Source organism: Staurois parvus, unplaced genomic scaffold (genome assembly GCF_062004578.1).
Source record: "Staurois parvus isolate SC_StPar_1 unplaced genomic scaffold, SC_StPar_1.0 ptg000214l, whole genome shotgun sequence".
NCBI classification, from domain to species: Eukaryota; Metazoa; Chordata; class Amphibia; order Anura; family Ranidae; genus Staurois; species Staurois parvus.
In genome coordinates this window covers 612,244-637,809 of record NW_028318010.1, presented here as the reverse complement: position 1 = coordinate 637,809, position 25,566 = coordinate 612,244, and the positions used below count along the sequence as shown (strand labels likewise).

The 25,566-nt window shown below is 43.0% G+C and overlaps 1 protein-coding gene across 1 annotated transcript in view; it reads left to right on the top strand.

Annotated features, from left to right (window-relative positions):
- CSF3R (colony stimulating factor 3 receptor) overlaps positions 1-24,288 on the top strand; it is a 65,210-nt gene extending 40,922 nt beyond the window's left edge. Inside the window, exons 9-16 of the mRNA XM_089679007.1 lie at positions 2,683-2,893; positions 4,064-4,243; positions 7,320-7,421; positions 8,983-9,129; positions 9,668-9,808; positions 12,122-12,218; positions 14,013-14,091; positions 22,387-24,288. Of these exons, the coding sequence (XP_089535133.1) occupies positions 2,683-2,893; positions 4,064-4,243; positions 7,320-7,421; positions 8,983-9,129; positions 9,668-9,808; positions 12,122-12,218; positions 14,013-14,091; positions 22,387-22,818 (1,389 nt within the window). The 3' untranslated portion in view covers positions 22,819-24,288. The remainder of the gene's footprint in view (positions 1-2,682; positions 2,894-4,063; positions 4,244-7,319; positions 7,422-8,982; positions 9,130-9,667; positions 9,809-12,121; positions 12,219-14,012; positions 14,092-22,386) is intronic.
- Positions 24,289-25,566: the final 1,278 nt, after the last annotated feature.

The following is a 25,566-nucleotide window of genomic DNA, read 5'->3' as shown; positions in this document are numbered from 1 at the left end:
ATGTATTCTTTTCTTTTTTTTTCTTATTCAAAACCCTGGCACAAATATTATATTTGAAAAATACTCACCATGCCTCTTATCAAATTCCTTGGGTTGTCTACTTTCCAAAAAGGGGTCATTTGGGGGGGGGGGGGTCGTTGGTACTATCCTGTCCTTTTAGGGCCTCTGAAACTGTGTTAGGTAGTGAGGAAGTGACATGAAGAAATGTGCCCTTTGAAAGCCTGGTCATTGGATTTTCAGGGCCTGCATGCAGCTGGGCTGCCGAAATGTCTGTACTCGGGAGAAATATCACAATGTGTTTTGGGGTGTTATTCCACATATACCCATGGCATGTGTGAGCAATATATCATTTAAGTGACAACTTTGTGTATACAAAATTATAATTTTTTGTCATTTTCCAAAAATGTGTGGCAAAAATAAAGTCTTCCCTGGACTCAACACGCCTCTCAGCAAGTTCCCTAGGGTGTCTACTTTCCATAAAGGGGTCATGGGGGGGAGTTTGTACTGCCCTGGCATTTTAGCACCTCAGGAAATGTGATAGGCAGTCAGAAAGTAAAAGCTGTGTAAATTTCAATAGATATCATAGTTTGGAGACACTATAACTTTTTATTTTCTTTGGATATGATTGATATAATTTGCAAAGTGAAAATTCACTTTAAAAGTGAGCATTCTCTACTCCTTTAGTTAAATTGGGGTCATGGCTGTCATTCAAAACACTTTGTCTACCATCAACTTTACATCCTTATATTTCTCATTGTGATCTTTATCCTATATAAATATCAAAAATAGAAAATGTTATTTCATCAGGGCCACTATTAAATTGTATGCGGGATGTTGAATTTGTATCGCCCGATACCCTGGACATGTAGGTCCGGGCGTTGGGCAGGTAGCTTTTTTCAACCTTTAGCCCTGCTGCAGACTCATCCACCTTACCAACTGCTCCGTTTCCGGCCCCCCCCCCCCCTCTTCCAATCCCTCCACTGGCTTCCGATTGCACAACGAATCAAAATCAAAATCCTAACACTGACATACAAAGCTGTCCATCATACTGCCCCAAACTACATCACCAATCTAATATCCAAGTACCACCCAACACGCACTCTCCGCTCCTCACAAGACCTCCTTCTCTCTAGTTCCCTGGTCTCCTCCTCCCATGCCCACCTCCAGGACATCTCCAGGGCGTCACCCATCCTCTGGAACTCACTACCCCAATCCATCAGACTATCACCTACTCTCCTCTCCTTTAGGTGTACCCTGAAAACCCATCTCTTCAGGGAAGCCTACCCCACCCCCTGCTAATTGCCGACCTCCTCCACTCTTCCTACCACTCCATCCCCCACAGCTATTTCCTCCTGTACCACTATCCCCTCCCTCCTAGATTGTAAGCTCCAAGGAGCATGGCCCTCGAACCCCTCATGTATCACATTGTATTGTTATTGTACTGTCGCATGTACTGTCTCCCATTGTAATGTACAGCGCTGAGCGAACTGTTGGCACTTTATAAATACTGTATAATAATAATAATAATAAAGTACACGCCGGAGCGTCTACATATGAAAACATTGCGATACACATGTTGCATATTGCTGCGCACGCCAGAATGAGAGCAATAATTCTAGCACCAGACCTCCTCCGTAATGTTAAACTGATGATCTATAAAGGTTTTTAAAAAGAGTTACCTATAAAAATATAGGGTACTGAAGTTTGTTGTCATTTCATGAGCGCACACAAATTTAAGGTTTGACATGTTGGATATCTATTTACTCAGTGAAACCTCATATTTTATATTTTACCAAAAAAATAGGTTAATTTATTGCTTTTTTGTGTCCTACAATTATTTTGTGTATTTTTTACTGAAATTTTGCGTTTCCTTTGCGTTTGCGGTAATATCATACAACATAAAAAATTGGAACTACCACTATTTTATTGTCTAGGGTCTCTGATTTCAGAAATTATATAATGTTTGGGGCTTTGTGTAATGTTCAGGCCTAAAATTATTTTTTAAATGTGTGCAAAAGAACACAGAAATGGCTATGGCAGCAAAAGGAATAAAGGATAAGCTGGACACTCCCCTTTCCTGACAAGCACCCAATCGGTGCTCTTTACACTGCAAGGTTTCTTTCCTCCCTGCTAGTTCCCGGGTGCGGTGCTGGAGACAGGTAGGGAGGGGAGGAGGAGATAAAATGGTGCAATGTTAAAAAAATTAAACGTTTTAGTTGCCATAAAGCCTTTTTTGATTTTAAAAGTCCCAGACATTCCTAACAGCACCTCAGATTTAAATACGGTTTTGGTTAAAATTTTAATTAGATTTTTTTTTCATCAGGACAAGTAGATTGTCGTGAGGGACAAGCAGATTGAGACACCGATTTTGTCCCTGAACAAGTCGTTTTTTCAAAAATTTCCACACCCTTGGTATGCCATGTGCTCAAAGTTGTTTTGGTCATACAGTCTACTCGTCAGCAAATCACTGCTGCTCAGAATGGATTTAGCTTTAGTTATCAATGCGTGTTAAGTATGTACTGAACAAAGTAAGTACACAACTACCAATCAAATTCATATTTTTTCATTTTCAAATTTCAGCAGTCTGATCGGAAGAATCTAATTAGTGGCACACACTTATAAATAATACCAAGTTTTAGTAAAATGGAAACTAGCCTAACTAGTTCTTTTCATTTCACGCAGCCACTGAAAAAAGAGGGGGTCAATGCCAAACATCTCTGGTATATTGTAAAGGAACCCACTGGTCATCTTCAGAAAGAGACTCTATTATGCAATACAACGAATCTCAGCTGTACATTCTCCCTCCCACCTGGGAAAAGAAGAGTCTTTATCTGGGCTCAAAATATAATTGGAGCTTCTTCAGAAAAAGAGATCATTTTCTTTGCAACGAATGGTAAGAAAATGTTATGCACATCTTACAGACCATATTTTACTTAAACGATAGCTTGCATTAGAGAAAAGCAAGGAACCAACAATGTTAACTTGTGCCATCTGCAATTTGTATGCATACATAAAAAATGGTTATACTCTTAATTTAGTGAACTTAAAACCCGAAATACTCTTGTTCTACAATACAAAAATTTTCCATCAATGTGTAATCAATTGTGTATTATCAGCAACTTGCTAGTGCTGACATATGTTCTCACATCAGACCTGAAATATTAACTAAAAAAGTGCAGTGCTGCTGTAAATATATATCAATACAAATAACTAATTACAATGAAAAAAAACAAATATTGTCTGTGTGATGGAAAATAACCATTCTCAATTAAGGATTTCATATAACATTTGCCAATATTCACCTCATGACCAAATTAAGAAATAATTCTTAACAGCATGCACAAATACGTTAATTCAGTGCAAACTCCTTTATCAATTGTATCAGTGTACCCCAGTTCATTTAAACAGTCCAACTCCAGGACTGGTAAAGAATAAAGTGCTCAGTGCTATCCAAGGTCACAATCCTTTGTGCTCTTTTTATGCACTCACCTTTGTTTTTGACCCATAAATATATTCTAGGTGAAATATACGGCTTTCCCTTTAAGGGGTCAAATCCACGCTCTTTGCTCCCCTGGGACATATTCACTTTTCACCGTTCAACACCTTTCCCTTTAAGTGGGTAATGCCTCCAATCTTCTTTTTATACTTGCTCCACCAGACCTAGCTTAAAATAAATACATGCGAATCACAGTGCTTTCCATATAAACTTTTACATTTATTAACGCAATAAAATACAATCACTTGATGATGTGCACTAGATCCTGTGCACTGTGGTAAAGCAATGTGCATATCCTCTTAAGATCTTTGTGGATCGTTAGCAGCATCACTCAACCTAGTGCCTGCTCGCTTCAAGGAATAGCATGATGACATCACTGACTCCACCCTTACGCGCTACGTCACTACATATGTATATTCCTTCTTTGGAGGATGTATATTCTACCATCTAAACTGGTCTGATCAGATGCCAATTACAATGCTTCATGAGCTTGAAAAGATGAACTGGCATATTAGTACATAGGCAGGCTTTACTGTTGTGCTCTTAGACCTAATTTTTTCGCTACAGGAGATCCAGTGCATAGAATGTATGTGTCGCCTAACGATGATAACACCGTAAGAGTGGAGTGGAAAGCACAAGTTTCAGCTACAGCCTATGTGTTGGAGTGGTGTAAAAGTGCTCAGCTGCCCAACTGTGAAATTAATTGGAAAACTGAGTTTAAAGGAAGCAACACCTCAATTCTGATTGGTAAGGACACACTGAGCATTAACACACAGTACATTGATTAACTATATTGTAAATGGAACTATCCTTGTCATTTGGCACAGTATAGCTTACAATACATTCATATAGACACACATAAGAAACATAAACCACATGCCGCTCGCTGCCCGCACTGTACTGTGGGTGAGCATCGGCTGTAGGCAAAGTGACGAACTGGTATGTTGCCGCCCACTTCCAGATTTAGGGTGTGTGCCCCTCGCCCAGCACCCACTGTGATTGCACACAGTGGGAACCTGTCAGCAAATCCAATGATTCAGTGATGGCCAGGACCTGCTGATCAGTTGTGTGCAATCACCGTCCAGAGCTCTGTGTTGGTAAATGACACAGAGCTCTAAACCAAGGGAGCAATCTGTCAGTTTATCATGAATGCAAAGTAGGCATGAGAAACTGAGAGATCAGCTAGTAAAAGCAGCACACTGTACACACATTACACATATTTAGACACATATTTAACCCCTCGATTGCCCTAGATGTTAACCCCTTCTCAGCCTGTGTCATTAGTACAGGGACAGAGTATAGTATTATTACAAAACACTGCATTAATGTCACTGGTAATGTCAGTGTCAGTTAGTCAGTTCCCCCCCCCCCCCCCGTGTCAGTTAATTTAATTTTTCCCACCGCAGTATCGCAGTCCCGGTATGAGTCGCCGATCACCGCCATTAGTAGGATATATGAAAAAAAAATTCCTGTATATGTACCGTAGTTTGTAGGTGTTATAACTTTCACGCAAACTAATCAATATACACTTATTAGGATTTTTTAAAATCAAAAACATGTAGCAGAATAAATTGTGGCCAAAATCTGATTTTTTTTAGATAAGTTAGATGTGTTTTATAGCAGAAAGTAAAAAATATTTTTTTCACAATTTTCAGTCTTTTTTCATTTATAGCACAAAAAATAAAAATCTACTGGTGATCAAATACCACGAAAAGAAAGCTCTATTTGTGTGAAAAAATGAAATAAAGTTTGTTTGGGTACAGCGTTGCAGGACCATGCAATTGCCAGTTGGAGTAACGCAGTTACAAATAGTAAAAAATGGCCTGGTCATGAAGGGAATACAATCTTTCAGAGCTCAAGTGGTTAACGTATTTTTATTTATTACCAAATACCAATGCTGTTCCTCGCAGCTCAATGATGTCACTTTGTTTAGTTAAAGTGGCAAAATAAAAAATGACATTTAGAATGTGGTCTGTCACTAGTATTACCAAAACAGTATTTCTTTTTCTTTTTTTGAGTCTGGCTTGTGAACTTAGTGGGTTTTTTTACCTGTTGATCCTGCTGTTACTTTCCAACTTTAACAGACCACGTTTTGCAGCAAAGAGGGTTGAGACAAAACATTTAAAGTGATTGTAAAGTCTTTTTTTTTTTAAATAACAAACATGTTACACATACCTGCTCTGTGCAGTAGAATTGCACAGAGCGGCCGTGAACCTCCTCTTTTTGGTTCTCCCACTGGTGCCCCTGGCTCCTCCTCCCTTCCAAGTACTTGGATTCAAGCCAACTAGAGTGCCCTCATAGCAAGCGGCTTGCTATGGGGGCACTTGTGTTGGCTTGAATTCAGCCGCACTGCCTGCATTCATAGACACAGACAGCACAGCTTGGCATTGCCTCACCACCCCACCCCCCTGCTCCCCATTGACTGACAGCCATTGGCTCCCGATGCCTCAGCAAAGGGTGTGAGAGTGGGAAATGAAACAGAGCTTCTCCTGAATATAAACACTATACCGTGTATTTACTACTCTTTATGCTATATTGTACAAGTTTCTATTTCCTCAGTAGTCAGTGACTAATGAAGTTCTTCCTGAAGGTAGGCTGTATGCAGAAAAGCATATGTTATGGAAGAGTTTAATTTTTTACAAATTATTGTGTTGAGGTTTATATGTATCTGTTAGACTCCTGCTTGTGGCACAGTAATCATAATAATATTACTCAGAATTTAAGAATTTTTCAGGTACAAATACCGTTGCATATGTTACTGTGCAAACAGTAAGAAGGCTCATGATTTAAACCCCTCCCACAATTTTGCCACACTCAGAATTCAACAAAGGGTGCACAGCACATCATCTAATTGGATTTCTCAGAGTGCCCAGGGCTGAATCCCACCAAGAAAAAAATGATCTATGGCCCTGAGCAGTGTTATATTTGGAGGGTAAGCAGGACTGTGGGACACTGGCTTCTTGAAACAACATATCCCTTTATTTATTGGAATCATATTATATTTAATACATTTTTCCTTTGGTTTACAGAGTACAAAAATACATAATTAGAAAAGGCATACAAAATAGCAGCCATTCAGGACTCCATTTTGGCCAGTACACAGGCTAATGGAACACATAAATCACCTAATCAATGAATGCATTTGATTTACGTCATATTTGATCTCTATCAAATCATAATTTTATTCTGTTCAATAATAAGTTGGTTTTTGGATTGTGAAACACCAAATATAGAAAAACTAAGACTTAAAATATATAGCAAGACCATAATACTAAAAGCACAGGGATATATAAAAGCACAAATGTTTAATATACCAAAACAAATAAAGGTGAAAAACACCCAATGCATATAAAAACAAAGAAAGTGTCAATTATAGCGCCATAACAGATAGTCCTGTTTTGTGGGGGACTGGTTCATCAGGACATAGGTGCCAATCTTCCTAATTATTAGTACAAGTCTAAAGGTAAAAGAAATCATCATAGCTATTTAAATAAATGCAAATGAACATTACTGTATCAAAAAATAATAGTGAAGAAAAACAGAAAAATCAGAAACAAAAACAAAGATTTCATGTGGACAATGTGACACAGCAGCTGCTTGTTCAGTAGTCTGCTAGACTTTGGCTGTTTTTTACTTGATAAAACTCACATTAGAATAAACTGAGTATATTTGGTGAATTGCAGTATTTCCTGAAAAATTCAGACTGATTGAATCTGATGTTGGAGCCTGATTTTGTACCAGGCAACTATACATTAATTAGATAATATGCACATAAGGAGAATAATTATACAATACAATCCTATGTCTGTGTTCTACATTCCAGACAATATTGAGCCTTACCAGATGTACACGGTTACACTGTACCCTGTGTATAACGACAGCATTGGAACATCGGTTCAAATGAATGTCTATTCCAAAGAAGCAGGTAATTTTTTTTTATTTGATTATAAATGTATTTTACAACAACATGTTTATAAGGCAGCTGTTTTGCTTATTAAAAATACATCTTCTCAAGTTTTGAAATGTCATAGAGCCAACTTTCGGTCCTTGCCAGGTAGTTTCAATTCTTCCAAATCCCAGTCCCTAATCAGAGGCTTACTGTGAGCAGAAGTCCTTGTCCTATTCCACCCTAAATAATGAAAACATGTTGGGTTTGGTTCAGTTTTAATTTAAGCTTTGCTTTGCATTAAGCATCGCATTGCAAAATGCTGACAGACTATTTATCTTTGCCATTAAAGGGTAACTCCACTTTAGATGAAAAAAAATATAACTCATGAAAAAAATATAGCCTATACAATTGTTACACAAGCCATATTCAAATTTAATGTTATTAAAAATTACCTTTCCATTTCAATCTGCAGTGCTGTAATTTTCTCTAAAATTCAATGAAACATGGCAACCTGGAAGCGTTCTGTACACCGTTGCACTCTCTAATGCCTGGTTCACAATACATGCGTTTCAGTTGCATTTTTTCTGCATCCAAAACACACAGAAAGTAGGTTATATGGTTGTCAATGTCATAGTTCACATCAATGCTTGCAGTTCCAGTGCGTTCCGGGTGCAGAAAAAAAAGTAGAACAGGCTGCATTTTTTCTGCACAGAACTGTACTGGAACGCAGTAAAAAAACATCAAAAACGCACCGGAACACACCAAAAATGCACTGGAATGCACATGTCCCTATTTGAAATTGAAGAAAAAGAGAGCGGAAAAAATTAACTGGAATGCATAACAAACACACTGGAACGCGTCAAAAAAGCACCAAAAATGTGTCAAAAACTTGCATACAAAAACGCATCCAGAACGCATCTGGACTGCAATTCTATAGTGTGAGCCAGCCCTAAAGGTTAAAGTGGTTACAAAGGCTAAAGGTTTTTTACCCTCACATATTTCATGCATGAAGTTAAAAAACCTTCTGTGTGTAGCAGCCCCCCCCCAAGCCTTACCTGAGCCCCTCCGATCCAGCAACGTCCTAGACAGCCTCTGCATTCTGGGGACTCTCTCTCCTCATTGGCTGAGACAGCAGCGGGAGCCCATTGGCTCCCCCTGCTATCAATCACAGCCAGTGAGGCGAGAGCAGCGGCAAGGCCGAGCCTCAGTTCTATGTTTCTTATGGACGCACAGAGCAGCAGCTCAGGGACGAGTGCACAATGGTGCCCCAGGGCGAGTGGCTTTCCCTGGGGGCACTGCTCGAGGGGAAGGAGCCAGGAGCACTAGCGGGGACCTGAAAAGATGTGGATGAAGGCTGCTGTGCAAAACCACTGCACAGAGCAGGTACGTATAGACATGTTTGTTATATTAAAAAAAAACTGAAGCTTTAGTGTCACTTTAAATATTTCTTCAGAGCAGAAACAAATAGGAATCTGCAACAAAGTTTTGTTAAAATCCTTGCATTGTACAGTGATCATTCAGAGGGAATTGTTTTTTTTGTCAACAAAAGTGGGGTTACTCTTCAAATATTAATTTGTAAATGTTGTTGTCCCCATAGCACCAGCCTTTTCACCAGAACTCAAACCAGCCAGTGTTGATGAGTCACAAGCAGAGGTGCAGTGGGAACCAATTCCTCTGGAGAAACGCAATGGCTTCATTACCAGCTATACTGTTTTCTGGAGAGACCCCAATGGCAAAGAAGACTGTAAGCATTTTTCATGTATTTATTATACATTGTGGTAAAAAATGTTTGGCCTGGTAAAACATGTTATTAAGATTTACACTGCTGAAGCTGACCAAATGCTGACACTAATTCAAACATATTTTGTAACATTTTCTGAGGTTACATGTAAAGAATTACAAGTTACCATAGGTGTACACACAGGGTGTGCCGGTAGTACCTGGGCACACCATAATCACCCCATGTGCATTACTATTACTGCTCTGTGTGCTGTCAAGGAGATGGGAAAGATCATCTGTCGGTATCACTTTGAAGTCTTTTGAATTCCTTAGACAGAGGCTGTACAGCTGCAGCAATATGTATCATTGTTTCAAAGCACTCAACATCACAACATCTTCCAACTTCATCTCCCATTTTCATATTCCTAACTGTCATTATTTAAAATGACTGCTGTGTGCCATTGGCTGACCCATTTACAGTGGTAGATTCACTTTGACAAACAGTTTTTCTTACACGTTTGGTGTACTTGGTACTAGTAATTATTTGAATTTCTTGATTCTAGTTTCAACAGTAAATGGCACAGTCACAAGGTTCAAGATAAAAAATATTCTCCCTTTCACAACATACCAAATGTTTTTAAGAAGTTCTACGGCTGGAGGAAGTGTAGACGGTACCATACTATCGGTTTATACCGCTGCTCCAGGTAAGAAAATGCCTTTAAAAAGATGAAGGGATATAGTGTTGGAAATTGAAAAATATGAGAAATATTGAATATTGTTTGTAGATGATATATTTAGGTGAAAGGGGTAAGGCAGGATAATATAGAATGAATTGACTGTAACATGGAATAAGTATGAAAATAAACCTGGAAAGTTTACATGACAGTAGTGAACAGGCTGTATACACTCACCAGCCACTTTATTAGGTACACCTTGTTTGTGCCAAGAAAATATCCCCCACACCATTATATCACTACCGCCAGCCTGATCCATTGATACAAGGTAGGATAGATCCATGCTTTCATATTGTTTACGTCAAATTCTGACCCTACCATCTGAAAGTTGCAGCAACCAGTCTACCACATCTCCTCTGACCTCTGACATCAACAAGGCATTTTTGTCCACACAACTGCTGCTCACTGGATATTTTCCCTTTTCTGGACCATTCTCTGTAAACCCTAGAGATGGTAGTGTATGAAAATCTCAGTAGATTATCAGTTTTATAAATACTCAGATCTAGCACCAACAACCATGCCATGTTCAAAGTTACTTAAGTCCCCTTTCTTCCCCATTCTGATGCCACTGGCGCCCTATGCTTTTCACAGATGAGAGCAGGTTCACCCTGAGCACATGTGACAGACATGAAAGGGTCTAAAGAAGCCGTGGAACATTATGCTGCTTGTAACATTGCTCAGCATGACCGTTTTGGTGGTGAGTTAGTGACGGTCTGGGGAGGCATATCCATGGAGGGATGCACAGACCTCTACAGGCTAGACATTGGCACCCTGACTGCCATTAGGTGTCGGGATGAAATCCTTGGACCCATTGTCAGACCCTACGCTGGTGCAGTAGGTTCTGGTTTCCTCCTGGTGCACAACAATGTGGTGAGAATATGCAGGCAGTTCCTGGAGGATGAAAGAATTGATATCATTGAATGGACCCTGCTCTCGCCTGACCTAAATCCAATTGAAAACCTCAGGGATATCATGTTTCGTGCCATCCAACACTGCCAGGTTGTACCACAGCCTGTCCAGGAGCTCAGTGATGCTCTGGTCCAGATCTGGGAGGAAATACCCCAGGACACCATCTGTTGTCTCATTAGGAGCATGCCCCGATATTCTCAGGTATAAACAGGAGCCAGGCGCTGTGCAGTTTTGTGATAAAAATAATACACCTTGTATGGAGGTGTGCCTTTAATAGTTCATATGGTAAAAAAATAAATAACCAGCCAGTGGCTTTAGGAAGCCAGGTTCCAAGATGAGACTTGACAAAGCGCATGCACGCGAAACATGTTGTCCCGGCAACCGGCCTCTTCCTTCTAAAGCTGCGGCTCCAGCAAGAGTTCCCCCCTCCGTCTCAACACATCGTGGTGACGTCATCCAGGATGCTGGGACGTTGGGTACACGTGGTCCCTGCACTGACAGGCATTCTACTCCACTGCTTCCCTCTGAGCGTCCGCTAAATCAACTAATGATAAGTGAATCTAAAATTCACTGCTTTACAGATAGGTCCCTTAGAAAAATAGTCCCCAAGTTGCAGCCCTGCTTTTCCCACTGATATGAAGCACTATTCCTCTCAATGATACAAGACACTATTACTCCTATTGACACCAATTACGGGGCTTTATTCAATCCAATGACACCAAATATGGGGCATAATTTCTCCCACTGATATAAACGATTGGGGACTATTTCTCCCACTGATAAAACAATGGAGCTCTATTTTTCCCGCTAATACCAGTGATGGGAACTATTCTTCCTCCTCACACTGACCATGGAACTATGTAATTGTTTTACTTCTACTGACCACCAAGCCTGAGACATTGTCTACTCCCCCTAATGCTGGGGCATGTTATACTCCCACTGGCCACAGTCTGGTCCCCCTAAAGTCTGAAGGACAGTCAACTTGAGCTTTGCTTAGAAAGTGTGGAGACCTCTGCCTTAGAAAAAAAGATTTTACTGTCCTGTATATGCTCAATAACTACAAACTTGATGCATGTTGCTGCTGCAGTGGGTTATTGCGATCAGGGGCGGACTGACCATTTGGAAACTCGGGCACTGCCCGAGGGCCCGGGGTCAGTAGGGGGCCTCATGAGATGCCCCTGGTACCTTTTTCATAGGCTTTTTTGAGTTTGGGCAAGGACACAGGGGCCCCATGATCCCCTACTGCCCAGGGGCCCCATGAGTTGTCAGTCCGCCCCTGATTGCGATTAATTGCACTTTGCACCATGCTATTAAAAATACTTTTAAAGATATATTGTCCCTTTCATTTATTCTGAATCTTTGATTCTCCTCCAGGTAAAGCAGACAACACTTTAATGCTCCTGGTTCTATCTTTGGTTTTATTTCTGGTGACCATTCTTGTGTTTATCATCTGTATAATGAAGCGTGAAAGGTAAATTCTGACTCAAGCTATTAGATTATGGTACTGATAATTCCTACAAGTTGATGTACCCTCCTCATAGAACTGTTCTCACTAAATAATTTCATCACCTCTTTTCTTGTCTTTGTAAGGAATTATAATAACTCCAGCCAGCTAAAAGCATGATTAACGTGTGGTAATTTTGCTCTTATTTTGCTACTCTCAGCTGCCCACCTGTGGACATTAATGACCAAACTCAGCCAATAAACTAAGGCCGTGTGTTCAGGAGATGTTGAGAGGAGTTAAAAGACTTGTTATTTTTCAGTAAACACAAAACCATCCATCCTGTCACTTGTTAGTCTGAACAGTGAAAGACTACATGTGAATATAAAGCTTAAATATTATGTTAACCCAACATTTCATATTTCTGATATGTGCCTGCTGTACCTGTATGAAAAAATATCCTGTTCTTTTTGTATTGCTTCCTACTAAAACTGCCCACACTAGACATGAGAGCACAGCATGGTCAGTTCTCTGGCTTTGCTTGAAGTTAGCTTGCTCTCTTCCAGTGATCAGACTTGTTCTGACACACCCCCTCCCTGCACAGCCATTCACTGGGAAGACCAGAGCGATGCTGTTTCTCCTTTCAAAGCTTCTTATGCAGAGGGTATGTGACCACTTATAAAAAGGGGGGGGAGTATTTATAATGTTTTTATATCTATACACACGTTTTACCTTTCATTTTTATTTTAAACTGAATGGGTTGTGTTACAAGGTGAGGGTTTACATTTACTTTAAATAGCTAGATAAAGACATCTACAATTAGGCAGGCCATAGATGGATCAAAACTCGGCTAGTTCAGGGACCGGACGAAATATGATCCATCTATGGGCAGGCTGGTTTTACCCAAGTCAGTCCATACAGTGACTTGGGTACAGGCAGCCTTTCCTATTTTTTACATGCAAGTACTGCTAAGGGCTGTAGCTGCTAGCAGTAATTGTTTTTTTTCACCGGCTGGGAAGGCTTCCCGACAGCCGAGTGCAATAGCAGGAGGGATTCCTCCATTAATAATGACTGGGTTGATGGGGAAATTGAGAAATTTTCTTTCCTTTTACTCCTAGTGGAAGGAAAGAAAATTGAATCATCTATGGATTGCTTTAGGTAGCAAATATGTGTTGGGTCTTTGTTTATATAAAAGCTTCTACAGCTTCCCTGTGTCCCCCAATGTTTCCATTAAGATCAATAGCACAATTACCAGTCCCTTGACCCATGTCAGAATGCTAGATGTAAAGCTGGACTCTGACCATCCAATCACTGTTCAAATCTTCCTGAGTTAACCTCCATAACATTTCCAAAATAACGCCATTTTTAACAAATGACACCACTAATTTCCTCTCATTATAATATAACTATTGCAACCACCTTCTCGTTGGTCCCCTCTCAGTCTATCCGCCTCCCAAGACCTATTGCTCTCTACTTTCCTTGTTACCTTCTGTCAAGAACACCTCCAGGACAGCCTGTTCCATTCTCTGGAACTCCTTACCTCAATCTGTCTATCTATTCTATCGTTTACTTCACCTTTGGGAGATCCCTGAAAACTCATATTTTTGGATAGGACTATCCTACCTGACAATTGTACTTCCACTTTCTCCATCGGTACTTCCCTCATACTTTTTCCCTTTTGTTTCACTTTCTCCGTAAATTAACCCTCATATGCTATCTTTCCTTGCTTGGATATATTATTTCTATAAAATTGTGGCTTGGTATTTTATAAAAAAAATCAACATCTATGCCTCCGTCACCCACATTTTTGTTTTGCTTTGACAGTGTGCAGAATCAACTCTGGCCTATAGTTCCAGATCCAGCAAAAAGCAGAATGGGCAAATGCACCTCTTTCATGGAAGAGGTAATGTAATCTTTACACTGTACCGATCAATGTCAAAATACATATTATATATTGAGTTGTGGAACTTTGGGCCCAAGGCTGTATCATACTAGAGCCATGAACCCCTCCTATACACATACAAATTACACCATTAAAAGACATCTTCTAGCCACAGATGGTTAGTCTTATGCTTGAGGTGCCTTGCAGTCTGCTATGAGAAAAGAGACCCATAAAAAGCTGGTATTTGTTTCCTAATAAATCACTATTTTTTCAGTTTATTATTGACATGAAGTAGTAAAAAACATGGTAAAAAGCACTGTCTGCAAGTCTATGCTATGTGTGGTGCAAACAAGGGGGTGTTACAGCAAACAAGAGAGCTCACACATTGAAGCATCTGCACCTGACTCCACAATCTGCATCTAAGTGGACAGGGAAAGTAGAGCAATGCCAGAAGTCACAGGCATCAGGCTCCGTGCACACAAGGAGCTTATATAAAAGACAGAAAAATGCTGGATGAAAAACACCCAATATTAGTGTTTTTGATGGCGTTTTTCAGTTTTTGTGGCGGCATTTAGCAGTGAATTGCAGGTTGTTAAGGAGTGAGTGGATGCTGCGTCCTTAACAACGGATGACTGATCAGCTATTAGTAGGATTCCCTGCTTGCAGCTGAATGTAAACAAAAGAATGCCAGAATTAAAAAACCTGAGTGCCCCCCTCCCCCAATCCATACCAGGCCCTTAGGATCTGGTAAGGATTTTAAGGGGAACACCACTCAAAATCCATACCAGACCCTCATCCGAACATGCAGCCCGGCAGGTCAAGAAAGTGGGGGGGGGACGAGCAAGTGCCCCCCCTCCTGAACTATACCAGGCTACATGCCCTCAACACAACATGGGAGGGTGCTTTGGGGCAGGTGGGCTCCCCCCAAAGCACCTTGTCCCCATGTTGATGGGGATAAGGGCCTCTTCCCCACTACCCTAGGAGGTGGTTGTGGGAGCCTGTGGGCGGTGACTTATCAGTGGTCCGCACCTGATGCTGGCTCCCACCAACTGACAGCTCCACTTCCTAGCTGCCACTAAATAGACTAAGGGGGCGGGGAACCTATTGATGCCACAGGGTGACCCCATATACTGGTGACATCTGCGACAGGGAATGCTGGGTTGACGACATCACAAGGGGGCAGGGTCACCCAGTGGCATCACTGAGTAGCCTGGCCCCCTTAGTTTATTTAGCTGTCAGTCTGCATCAGCATGGTGACAAGGAGCTTTGGGAGGGAAGGAGCCCCCCAGACCGAAAAGGGCTTGTGGACTAGTATGGTTCAGGAAGGGGGCCCGCTCAATTGTCCCCCCTTTACTGGCCTGCCGGGCTGCATGCTGAGATAAGGGTCTGGTATGGATTTTGGGGGGACCCCACTCTGTTTATTTTTTTTTTTTTTATGGCATGGGGTTCCTCTTAAAATCCGTACCAGACCCAAAGGGCCTGGTATGGACTGGTATACGCAACTTTTTTTTTAATGGCAGCATTCTTTTGTTTACATTCAGCTGTCAGTGGGGAATCTCACCGACAGCTGATGAGTCAACGGTTGTTAACCACTTGCCCTACCCCCTTCCTGACCAGGCCATGTTTTGCGTTACGACACTGTGTTACTTTAGTTGAAAATTGCATGGTCATGCACCGCTGCACCCAAATTAAATTTACATTCTTTTTTCCCACGAATGTAGCTTTCTTTAGGTTGTATTTGATCGCCTGGGCATTTTTTATTTTTTGCGCTATAAAACAAAAAAAGACCAACAATTTTGATAAAAACACAATTTCCTGACAGACTCCATGACAGCATATGTATGGGTTAGTCCCGTCCTCTCTTCTCCTATAGGACTTCACTCCCATAAATCTTTGCTCCTCGCCAAAGGCCGTATTCCTTTTTTGTCCTCCTCCTATGGACCTAGTGCAAGTCTTGCCTGGTTCCCGCATACAAGATGATCTGCGACCAAGGCCTGGCAAGCCTCTCCAGGAGATGCGAGGTGATGTGTCGCTTGTCAGTTCAACAGGCCCCATCTAAAGGAGAGGTATTGAATACGGAGCAGCCGTCCCCTCATCAAATTCCAGTGTTCCCCAGCTAATAGCTGGGTCGGAATGGGCGAGCAGGAGTCGGTGCCTCAAAGAGCTCAGGTCTGCGGGTGGCCATGTAGCAGCCCGATCTTTTATTTTCCTTCCCTGGTGCTAGTGGGTGCCTGGAATGCAATGCTGCTCTCCAGGCCGCTGCTTCCGGGTCCGAAGCGGTCTCCGGCATACTGTGCATGCTCAAGTCTGCCTCAGAACGACAAGATGGCATGATGGTGGCTCTCGTGCATGCGCGTGGGAGTGCCGGGTTTCTGGCGCATGTGCAGTACGGTGGCGGTGAGGTCACAACTTTGGAAGCAAATTTAAACAGCTGTTATAGCTGTTTTTTTGGGAAATCCTGCGAGCTGAATGTGGCAACTTTCCCAAGTACTGTGGTCCACTGTGAAGGTCATTACCTGTCCCTCCTACCCCCCCCCCCCCCCCCGGTGGTCTGCTGGGATTTTGCATGTCATGTTGGTTGGTTGGTTACCTTTGCAGCTGACCCGACATGAATGTGTCACCGCCTCCTTGTGGCCAGCCCCTGCGCAGTAAGTACGGACGGACGGCTTTAGCCCCCTGATCCCCTACTGGCACTTTTCTGTGGCTTTTAACTATCCCCTGTTCTGTGTCTTTTTTTTCTCTCTCTAAGACCTTCTAGGTCTGATCGCATTATACAGCGCACGATGACCAAAGTGCATCCAGGTCTCAGGGCCATCATTCATCCTCTAAATCCGGACGTCACAGGTCTCCTTGCAGCTCCAGGCATCATCGAAGAAGCTTTCGCTCCTCCTCCAGGCACCACGTTAAGGGGAACGCCAGCCTCTCCAATAGGAAGACTTGCTGGAGGTGAAATTCTCAGGTTCCTGACGACAAGTCATTATATGACTCCTGTTTTGCATGGGTGACCGGCGAGAGAGAAAATGCCAACCAACAGGCAGAGGCTTTGGTCAGACGAGTTGTTCAAGATTCCCTGAAAGAAATTGGGACTAGTCGAGCCCGCAGCCCATCGGTCGGGGTATGCTTCCCTCCAAAAGATCCCCAAGAGGGATTGTAGACTTCACAACCTAGCTGGAGCCTCAGATAGTAAGGCGGACAGTGAAGATCCATGTGTGGGCTTCGATTTCACCTTGCTCTCTCCCCTAGTCAAAGAGGCCCTGAAGTGGGAAGAAGCCGTGGAGTCTCCCCCTAAATACAGGAAATTCTTTAAACATCTAAGGAATGATCATCCAAATTTTCTGTTCCTGGAGGAACTCAGGGAAATTTTCACAGAGGAGTGGATCAATGTCGATAAGAGGACCTCCTTGATGAATAAAGCAGCCAAGCTTTATCCGTTCAAGTCAGAGGACGTCAAACATCTAGAATCGGCCCCTCTGGTGGATGCGGCCTTAATGAGACTACCCTCCCTCTCGAGGATTCGGTGTCCTTCAAGGACAACCTGAAAAGGAGAATCAATTCTGATCTCAAGCGAATCTACACTACGGCTGGTATGGCTTGCAAGCCGACTCTTTCCTTAGTGGCCTTGTCTAAAGCTATGGAAGTGTGATTGGATAACGTGAATGCGGCCCTCAGAGGAGTTCTGGAAGAGGTAGCCAGGAATTCGGTATTCGGGAGCTGAGGTTGGCATCTGCCTTTATAGGGGAGGCCTCGATCGACCTTACCCATCTGCTGGTTGGCTGATCCAGCCTCTAAGCAGGCATGCTGCAAGATCCCCTTTGAGGGTTCCTCCCTGTTTGGAAACAAACTAGACAGTGCTATAGCCCAGGCTACGGGAGGAGAAGCTGATCATCTTTTCAGAAATTCTCCAAGGGCTCGACCTCTGGAGGTCATGAGGCCACAAAGTCCTTTTGATATTGGGCCTGCTCAGGCAGGCCAGGTGGGGGTAAGCCCTCACCATTCTCAGCATGTTTGGGCTGCTTCAATCCGGGACACCTGGGCCATCAACACGATAACTTTAGGGCATGCTTGGGCTTTCAAGAGCCCTCCTCATCTCAGGTTCACCCCTACGACCCTTCCACATTCCAAAGAAAGGACGGAAATCCTGCTGTCCTACATGGACTCTCTGCTGGCGCAGGGTGATGTCATGCCGGTGCCGGAGGGCGAAGAATTTAAGGGCATGTACTCACCCCTCTTTTTGACCTAGAAAAGAAACGGGGCCTGGAGGCCGGTTATAGACCTCACCCATCTAAATTCCTTTATCAGGAAGTCAAAATTAAGATGGAGACACTGTTCACAATTCAACAAGCAATTCATCCAGGCGACTGGCTCCTGTCTATAGATCTGAAGGACGCCTACTTTCATGTGCCCATTGCAAGAGATTTTCAGAGAGTCCTCCGGTTTGCTGTGGACCATCGGCATCTCCAGTTCGTGTGTCTCCCCTTTGGGCTTTCGACGTTGCCTTGGGTCTTTTCAAAAGTCTTGTTGGCGGTCGTGGCCCTGATCAGAACCAGAGGCATTCGCCTGCACAACTACCTAGACGACCTGCTCCTACTGTTCCAGGACAGAGTACAGCTACTACAGCACAGCGCCCACGGCATCTCGACCCTTCCCGAGTTCGGGTGGTTGCGGAATTTGGAGAAGAGCCAGTTAGAATCCACACAGTCTCTAATGTTACTCGGGGCTTTTCTTGACACGATCAGCGCCACCATCTCCCTACCTGTGGAGAAGATTCTGGTGATCCGGAGCTGAATACTACCTGCTCTGTCTTCCTCACATCTTCGGGCCCTCCAATGCCTGAAGATTGGCACCATGGTGTCCACAGCTCCGATGAAGTGGGCACAGTGGAGAATGCAAACCTTCCAGAAGGGCTTTCTTTAACAGTGGATTCCAGGCAGCATAGGCCAGGTCATTTACATAATTCCCTCCATGAAGGAGAGCCTTCCTTGGTGGCTACTGCGGAAGAACCTGCTCAATTGCCATTCGATTGCCCCCATCTCCTGGGTCACAATCACTACGGATAGCAGCAGCTCCGGATGGGGTGTTCTCTGCCAGTCAGAGATAGCTCAGGGCAGATGGAGCTTTCCGTCCCACAGGCTGGGGTTGAACGCTCTGTGCCCTGCAGGCCTTCCAGCACCTAACACAGGGGAAATCAGTCCTCCTGAGGTCCGACAATATGACGGCAATGTACTACATAAGGAGACAAGGAGGTACCCACAGCCTGTCCCTCTTGTAAGAGGTAGAGCTAATCATAGCTTGGGCCCAGAAAAACCTGTCCAACATATCGGCAGTATACGTCTCCAGAGTCCAGAACTCGCAAGCAGACTTCCTTTCCAGGGTTCAATTGGACAACAACGAGTGGTCTCTCAACACAGAAGTTTTCAAGTGGATATTGACCCTCGAAATTAGTCCGGAAGTCGACCTGTTTGCCTCCCCATGCAACAGCAAACTGGGTATGTTCTACACGAGGAATATCTGTCTCTAGGCCTTCGGGGTAGATGCTCTGACAGATCAGTGGGGGTTTCGCACAGCCTATGCGTTTCCCCTCAGTCCCTGTCATCTTCAGGTTTCTTCAGAGGCTCAGAGCAGAAGCGGTGGAAGTAGTAGTTGTAATTCCATACTAGCCGAACAGATCATGGTTTCCCTTACTGGCACAGCTCAGCTTTTGGGACCCAGTTCCTCTCCCTCTCAGGCTAGACCTGCTGTTGCAGGGGGCCACTCTTCACCCTTGCCCAGCCCAGGCTTCATCTAATGGTCTGGTTCTTGAGAGGGGAAGGTTAGAGGTTTTAGGCTGTCTGGCTGAAGTCATCCCTACCCTGATGAATGCCAGAAGACCAGGTACCAAAAGGGTCTATGGAAGAGTCTGGTCAAAGTTGATCGACTATATCTCGACTGTGGATGGATCCTTTAGTAATCTGAGGGTTCAGGACGTCCTGAGATTCCTGCAGTCAGGCCTGTACCTGCCCTTGTCGGTCAGCACCCTCAGGGTTCAAGTGTCAGCCATCTCGGCCTTCACTGGAGTATCACGGGCCGACCACTCTCTGGTTCGGCAATTCTTCAAAGGGGCAGTAAGGTTGAGGCCCCAAAGGAAACCAAGGTTCCCAAAATTGGACCTGCAGTTTGTCCTCGACTTCTTTTCTGGAGGTGTGCCAGAATCAGCTGGGCCTCCCATAATGAGGGAGCTCTCCATTAAGGTGGCCTTTTTGGTGGCAGTTACATTGGCAAAAAGAGTTTCCAAAATTGGTAAACTTGGCTGTAAAGAGCCATTTTTGACATTCTTCCCAGATAGAGTGGTCCTCATCCCTATGCTAAGATCTAATCCTAAAGTCTTCCACGAGAACCAAGAAATTGTCCTGCCAACATTTAGAGCCTTGGGAGTCAATGATGCTCACCCTCTGGACGTAGGTGAGACCTTAAGGCTTTACTTACGGTTCACAGCATCCTTCCGCAAGTTGGACCGTCCATTCATCCTTTTCCATGGGAAGAGTAAAGGAGACCAGGCGTCTCCCAAGTCAATCGCGGCCTGGATCGTCCAGGCCATCCAAATGGCCTACAGAGCTAAGGGCTTGGCACCTCCAGAGGCGGTGACCGTATACTCAACCAGAAGTGTTGCTACATCCTAGGCGGCTTCCTGGAATGTCGCTCCTGAGTTGATCTGCAGAGTGGCCTCATGGTCCTTAATCAACACTTTTATGGCTGATTACTGTGTAGAGCCGGCCTCCTTATCCTCTATTAATTTTGGTTTGAAAGTCCTGTCGGTTGACTTGGCAAATTAAAGTCTTTGTTTCAGTAACTGCCCACCCATGTGTGTATGGCTAGTTATTTCCCATACCTATGCTGCCATGGAGTCTGTCAGGAAAATGGAAAATTTCCTATCAAATATTTACCGTAATTTTCCTTTCCTGAAGGACTAAATGGCAGCAGGAGTACCCTCCCAATGCCATGAGTAGGCTAGTTATGGAACACGACTCTGGAAAGGAGCAAAGATTTATGGGAATGGGGTCCTATAGGAGAAGAGTGGGCGGTACTAACCCATACGCATGCTGGCATGGCATCCATCAGGAAAGGAAAATTATGGTAAACATTTGATAGGAAATTTTCCGTTATTTTTGACTTTTTACTATTAAACATGTCCAGTAAAAAATTTTTAAAAATCAAATTTCGTCATAAATTTAGGCCAAAATGTATTCTGCTACATGTCTGCTAAAAAAAATCCCAATACGTATAAATTAATTGGTTTACGTGAAAGTTATATATTTTTTTCTACTAGTAATGGTGACGATCAGCGACACATAGCGGGACTGCGGCGGCCATTCTGACACTGGGAGGAACTGACTTGGTGTCACTGACATCCCCAATGACACCAATGCAGTGATCAGTGCTAAAAAAAAGCACTGACACTGTACTAATGGCACTGGGCAGGAAGGGGTTAACATGAGGGGCGATAAAAGGGTTAACTGTGTGCAGGGAGTGTTTTACTGGGGAGAGGTGTCTGTATGCGTCACTGTAATCACACTGCTCTGGATGGCTGTGCTGTGTGCAACCATCCAGAGCAGTGTGCCCGCGCTGACAGGGAGGAGGACTATTAGTAAACAAAACAGTCCTCCTCCCCATCGGAGATGCTTGGTAATCACCGGCCGGGACCCAGTGATTGACAGCCATGGCCGCAAACAGCGGCGTGGGTAGGGAGCGTGCGCGCATGACCCCTACCCAGAAATGCAAAATCACATATATATACGTGATTTTTCACACCCCTGCCTCCCTGTAGCAGTATATCTGCTATAGGGCGGCGGGAAAGTGGTTAAGGATGTGGGCGGTTAGGAGCCTGTAGGAGCAAAGCATAGAGTCTATTTCTGCTTCTAAATGCTGAGCTTAAAAAACACCTCTAGACTACAAAGTGTGCATGGACACATAGGATAACATTGTTGGCTTCTAGAGACAGAAAAAAAAGGTAAACACTGAAGAAGTGTTTTTTAAGCTAGTGTGCATGGAAGCTGAACATACAGTAGCTACACTTAGGGAAGAGACAGAAATCTCTGCCAGTAGGCATAACTATATGCAGACCTACAGTACCAAGTCTGCTACAATTCATAGACATAGACAAAGTCCCTGCCACCATATCGAATCAGATCACAGATTTACTGCTGAGTACACTGAAATATGAACATAGCTTAGCATTGATATTTATACCTACCTATATAGTAAAAGTGAAAATTAAACATTTGTAAAATGATTTTCTGCTTTACTGTAGCATTACTTAAAAGTTTTTTTTTCTTTTTCTAGATGCCTAAATTATTGGTTAACCCCACTGATATTTCTCAGTTCTCAACAAGTGATATATCCATTGTGGAGGGATTGCAAGGAAAGAAACCACTCACTGAGAGTCAGGCTAAAGAGACACCTGCCACCAATAAAGATGAAAGAAATAACTGGAGGTCTTACGTCAATACGGATACTGTTCAGTATGCTCAGGTGATCACTGGAGGCTACCGTGAACAAAGCCCTCCAACCTCTGTCTATGTGAGGTCTGACTCCACACAACCACTCCTGTGTGACATGTCTCCCAGTCCCCAAAACTATGAGAACCTGTGGTTTCACAGCCAACACCAAGAAGACAGTGTGTTCTTGGTGGAAGAAGAAAATGTCATGGATTTCCCTCTTCTCCATGCTTTACAGGTTCATGAGAATGAAGAAAGCTTTAGTTTGTTTAACTGAGTGTTTCATGTGTTGTTATATTGATAGTACATTAAGAAAGCTGCGTATGTAATCTCATCACATAATCACGCATTACACAGTGGAGCACACACTGTACATACTGTTCATGGCACAGCAAAATATATCTGATATACGCTATGTGTAAGCCAACTCATACATAGATCTGGGTTGTAAGAAAAAGCAGCGCATTACTGCAAAACAAGAAGCAGAGCTAATGCATGTCATGATCATTTATAGCTGCCATATGTACATGCATGATTACAAACTATAAATAGGAGGAAGGTTTTTTTAAACATTAAAATATGTTGTTAAAATAATTTGCATTGAGCCGCATATGCCACATACTAGCACTATACACCATTGTCTTACAGACAACAAAAAAAGGCAGCGGTTTACCACCGCTTTAAGTTGATATATACCAGTACTGTTCTATTAAAAATATACCTCAAATACCATAAAGCTAAATAAACATATTACTGTAGACAGTGCAAAAAGCTAACTCCTAACCTGTGAAAATGAACAGTTTTGGCACTAGATGTTCCTTTGTCATGGCAGAACACTGAAATACTAACAAATTGAAAAATGGCCAAAAATGTTGAAAATTGTAACTTTTGAAAAGTTCGAGATTATTCTTTAAAATATAATAAGCAGTTGATACAATGTAACAAATATAGAGTGTAGCTACTCAAAGTGCAACTACATTCAGAAGGAGCTTCCAAACTGTTTAAAGTGGTAATAAACCCAAAAGCAAAAATGTAATTTATTTCAGCTTACCAATTATTACATTTGGTGACTGCATTCAGTTTTTTGGGTTTTTTTTGTATTTTTTCCCCTCTGTTTGCACATACCTCCTGTATTAGTGTGCCTACACCAGTGGTGGGAAAGCTGCAGCCCTACAGCTGCTGTGGAACTACAATTCCTTTCCCAAGTCATTGCAAGACTGGCAGTCACAAGCATGACTCTACATGTCCCAAGAGGCATTGTAAGACTGACAGTTACAGTCATGACTCCCAGAGAAAGAGGCATGATGGGACTTGTAGTTCTGCAACAGCTGGAGAGCTGCAGGTTGTCCACCCCTGGCTTACACTCTGGATGAAGAAGCACATGGGCACCTTTGGACAGCAGCATTGTTGATTTTGCAGGAGGGGAGTGTTGGATAGTACTAGCAGATTTGGATACACTAACAAATTGCAGCAAAATCCCAGTTCACACTTTGTAAGCAGTTACAGTAACAGTTTTTTTTTCCTTTTGAGACAAAGGTTTTACATAAATAAATAAAAGCTAATAATTGTAAGCATATTTGTCAGTGGTAAATGGTTTGTCTCAACACTCAAACTGCTACATCTGCAAGACAGCTTGTTCTTTTGAAAAACAACAGACTTACTGGCCAAATCATTAGGTGAAAATAAAAGAAAAAAGACTAAACAAGAAAAATAATACAGCCACCATGCTAGTATACAATATAATAAATATTTGCTTTTGGGTTTAATACTGGTTTAAAGACTAATTGAATCCTCTTCATTTATTACTGTAATGCAGTCAGCCTGCATATACAGTAGTAAATATGTCTTCCCTTTTTTTTTTTTTTTTTTCAAGGGTTCAAAAACTCAGCGTTGCCAGCACATTGGAGTGTGGGACTGTGGTTCTCACACACAAACTCTACTGCAGTCCAACATGCCCCACTAAACACTGGACTAACCGACATCACTCTACTCCCTGTGAGCAGAACTGTTTATTAGAACAAGTAATCAGTGGGGCATGTCAGTGAGCCGGGTTGCTACTTGTGTGTGAAAGGGTGGTTTTAAATCTTCCAGTGATGCCAGCACAGAGTTTTTATCAGTAAAAGTAAAAAGAGTATTACAGTATATGCAGCCTGACTGCATAAAATTAAGAGGGTCTAATTGGCCTTAAAAAGCTAAATTTGCTTCATTTCTCACCAATAGCCACCATGCAATTTTCAAAAAGAGCTTAAGAGCTGATTCATACATGTGCGGCGCAGATTGAAGCTCAGGTTTCACAGCTAATTGATACAGTAGTTGTTCAGTGGTTCATGCCAGATTTGCATCAGGTTCAAGCCAGAATTTTATCCTGTTCATGCATGTGTGGTTTAGAGATGGTTCCCATAGAATTCAATAGCCTGTAATCTGCACCTGAACCGGACCGCACTGCACAGAAATTTGACTTGACTCTTTTTAAACACCTCCCGTCCGGCCGTTGTATATAAACGGCCGTACGGTGGAAGTGCAGGGGCAGGTGGCCGTTTATAAATGGCCTCCCCGCACCCTGCTTGTGCGCGCTCCCTGGGAGCGTGCAGCACCGAGATCCGGTGCCCGCTGTGTCCTCCGGACACAGTGGAACACCAATCGTCGGACGGGACCTCTGTACGAGGTCCCGATCATGTGATCACTGATTGGCCAATCAGTGATCACATGCAGAGTAGTAAGCAAGATGTCACAGGTGACATCATTACTTACTACGTGTGAAATCTGTGAATGATCACAGAGGTCACATAGTACAAGGCTATTCACAAGGCTATTGTACCAAGTGACAAGCTGTGACCAATCACAGCTCACTCAGTAGTTCTCAATGGCTGCAAGACTGCGTCTAGCGAGAAGGAGAAATGAATGCTTTTACATCTTTATGGGTGTAAAAGCAATCAGTGTAAAAACAAAAATCTTCATCACCCCCCACAAGTAGTATAGTGTCACCATGGTGACACTATACTGCTAGGGTGACAGTATGTAAAAA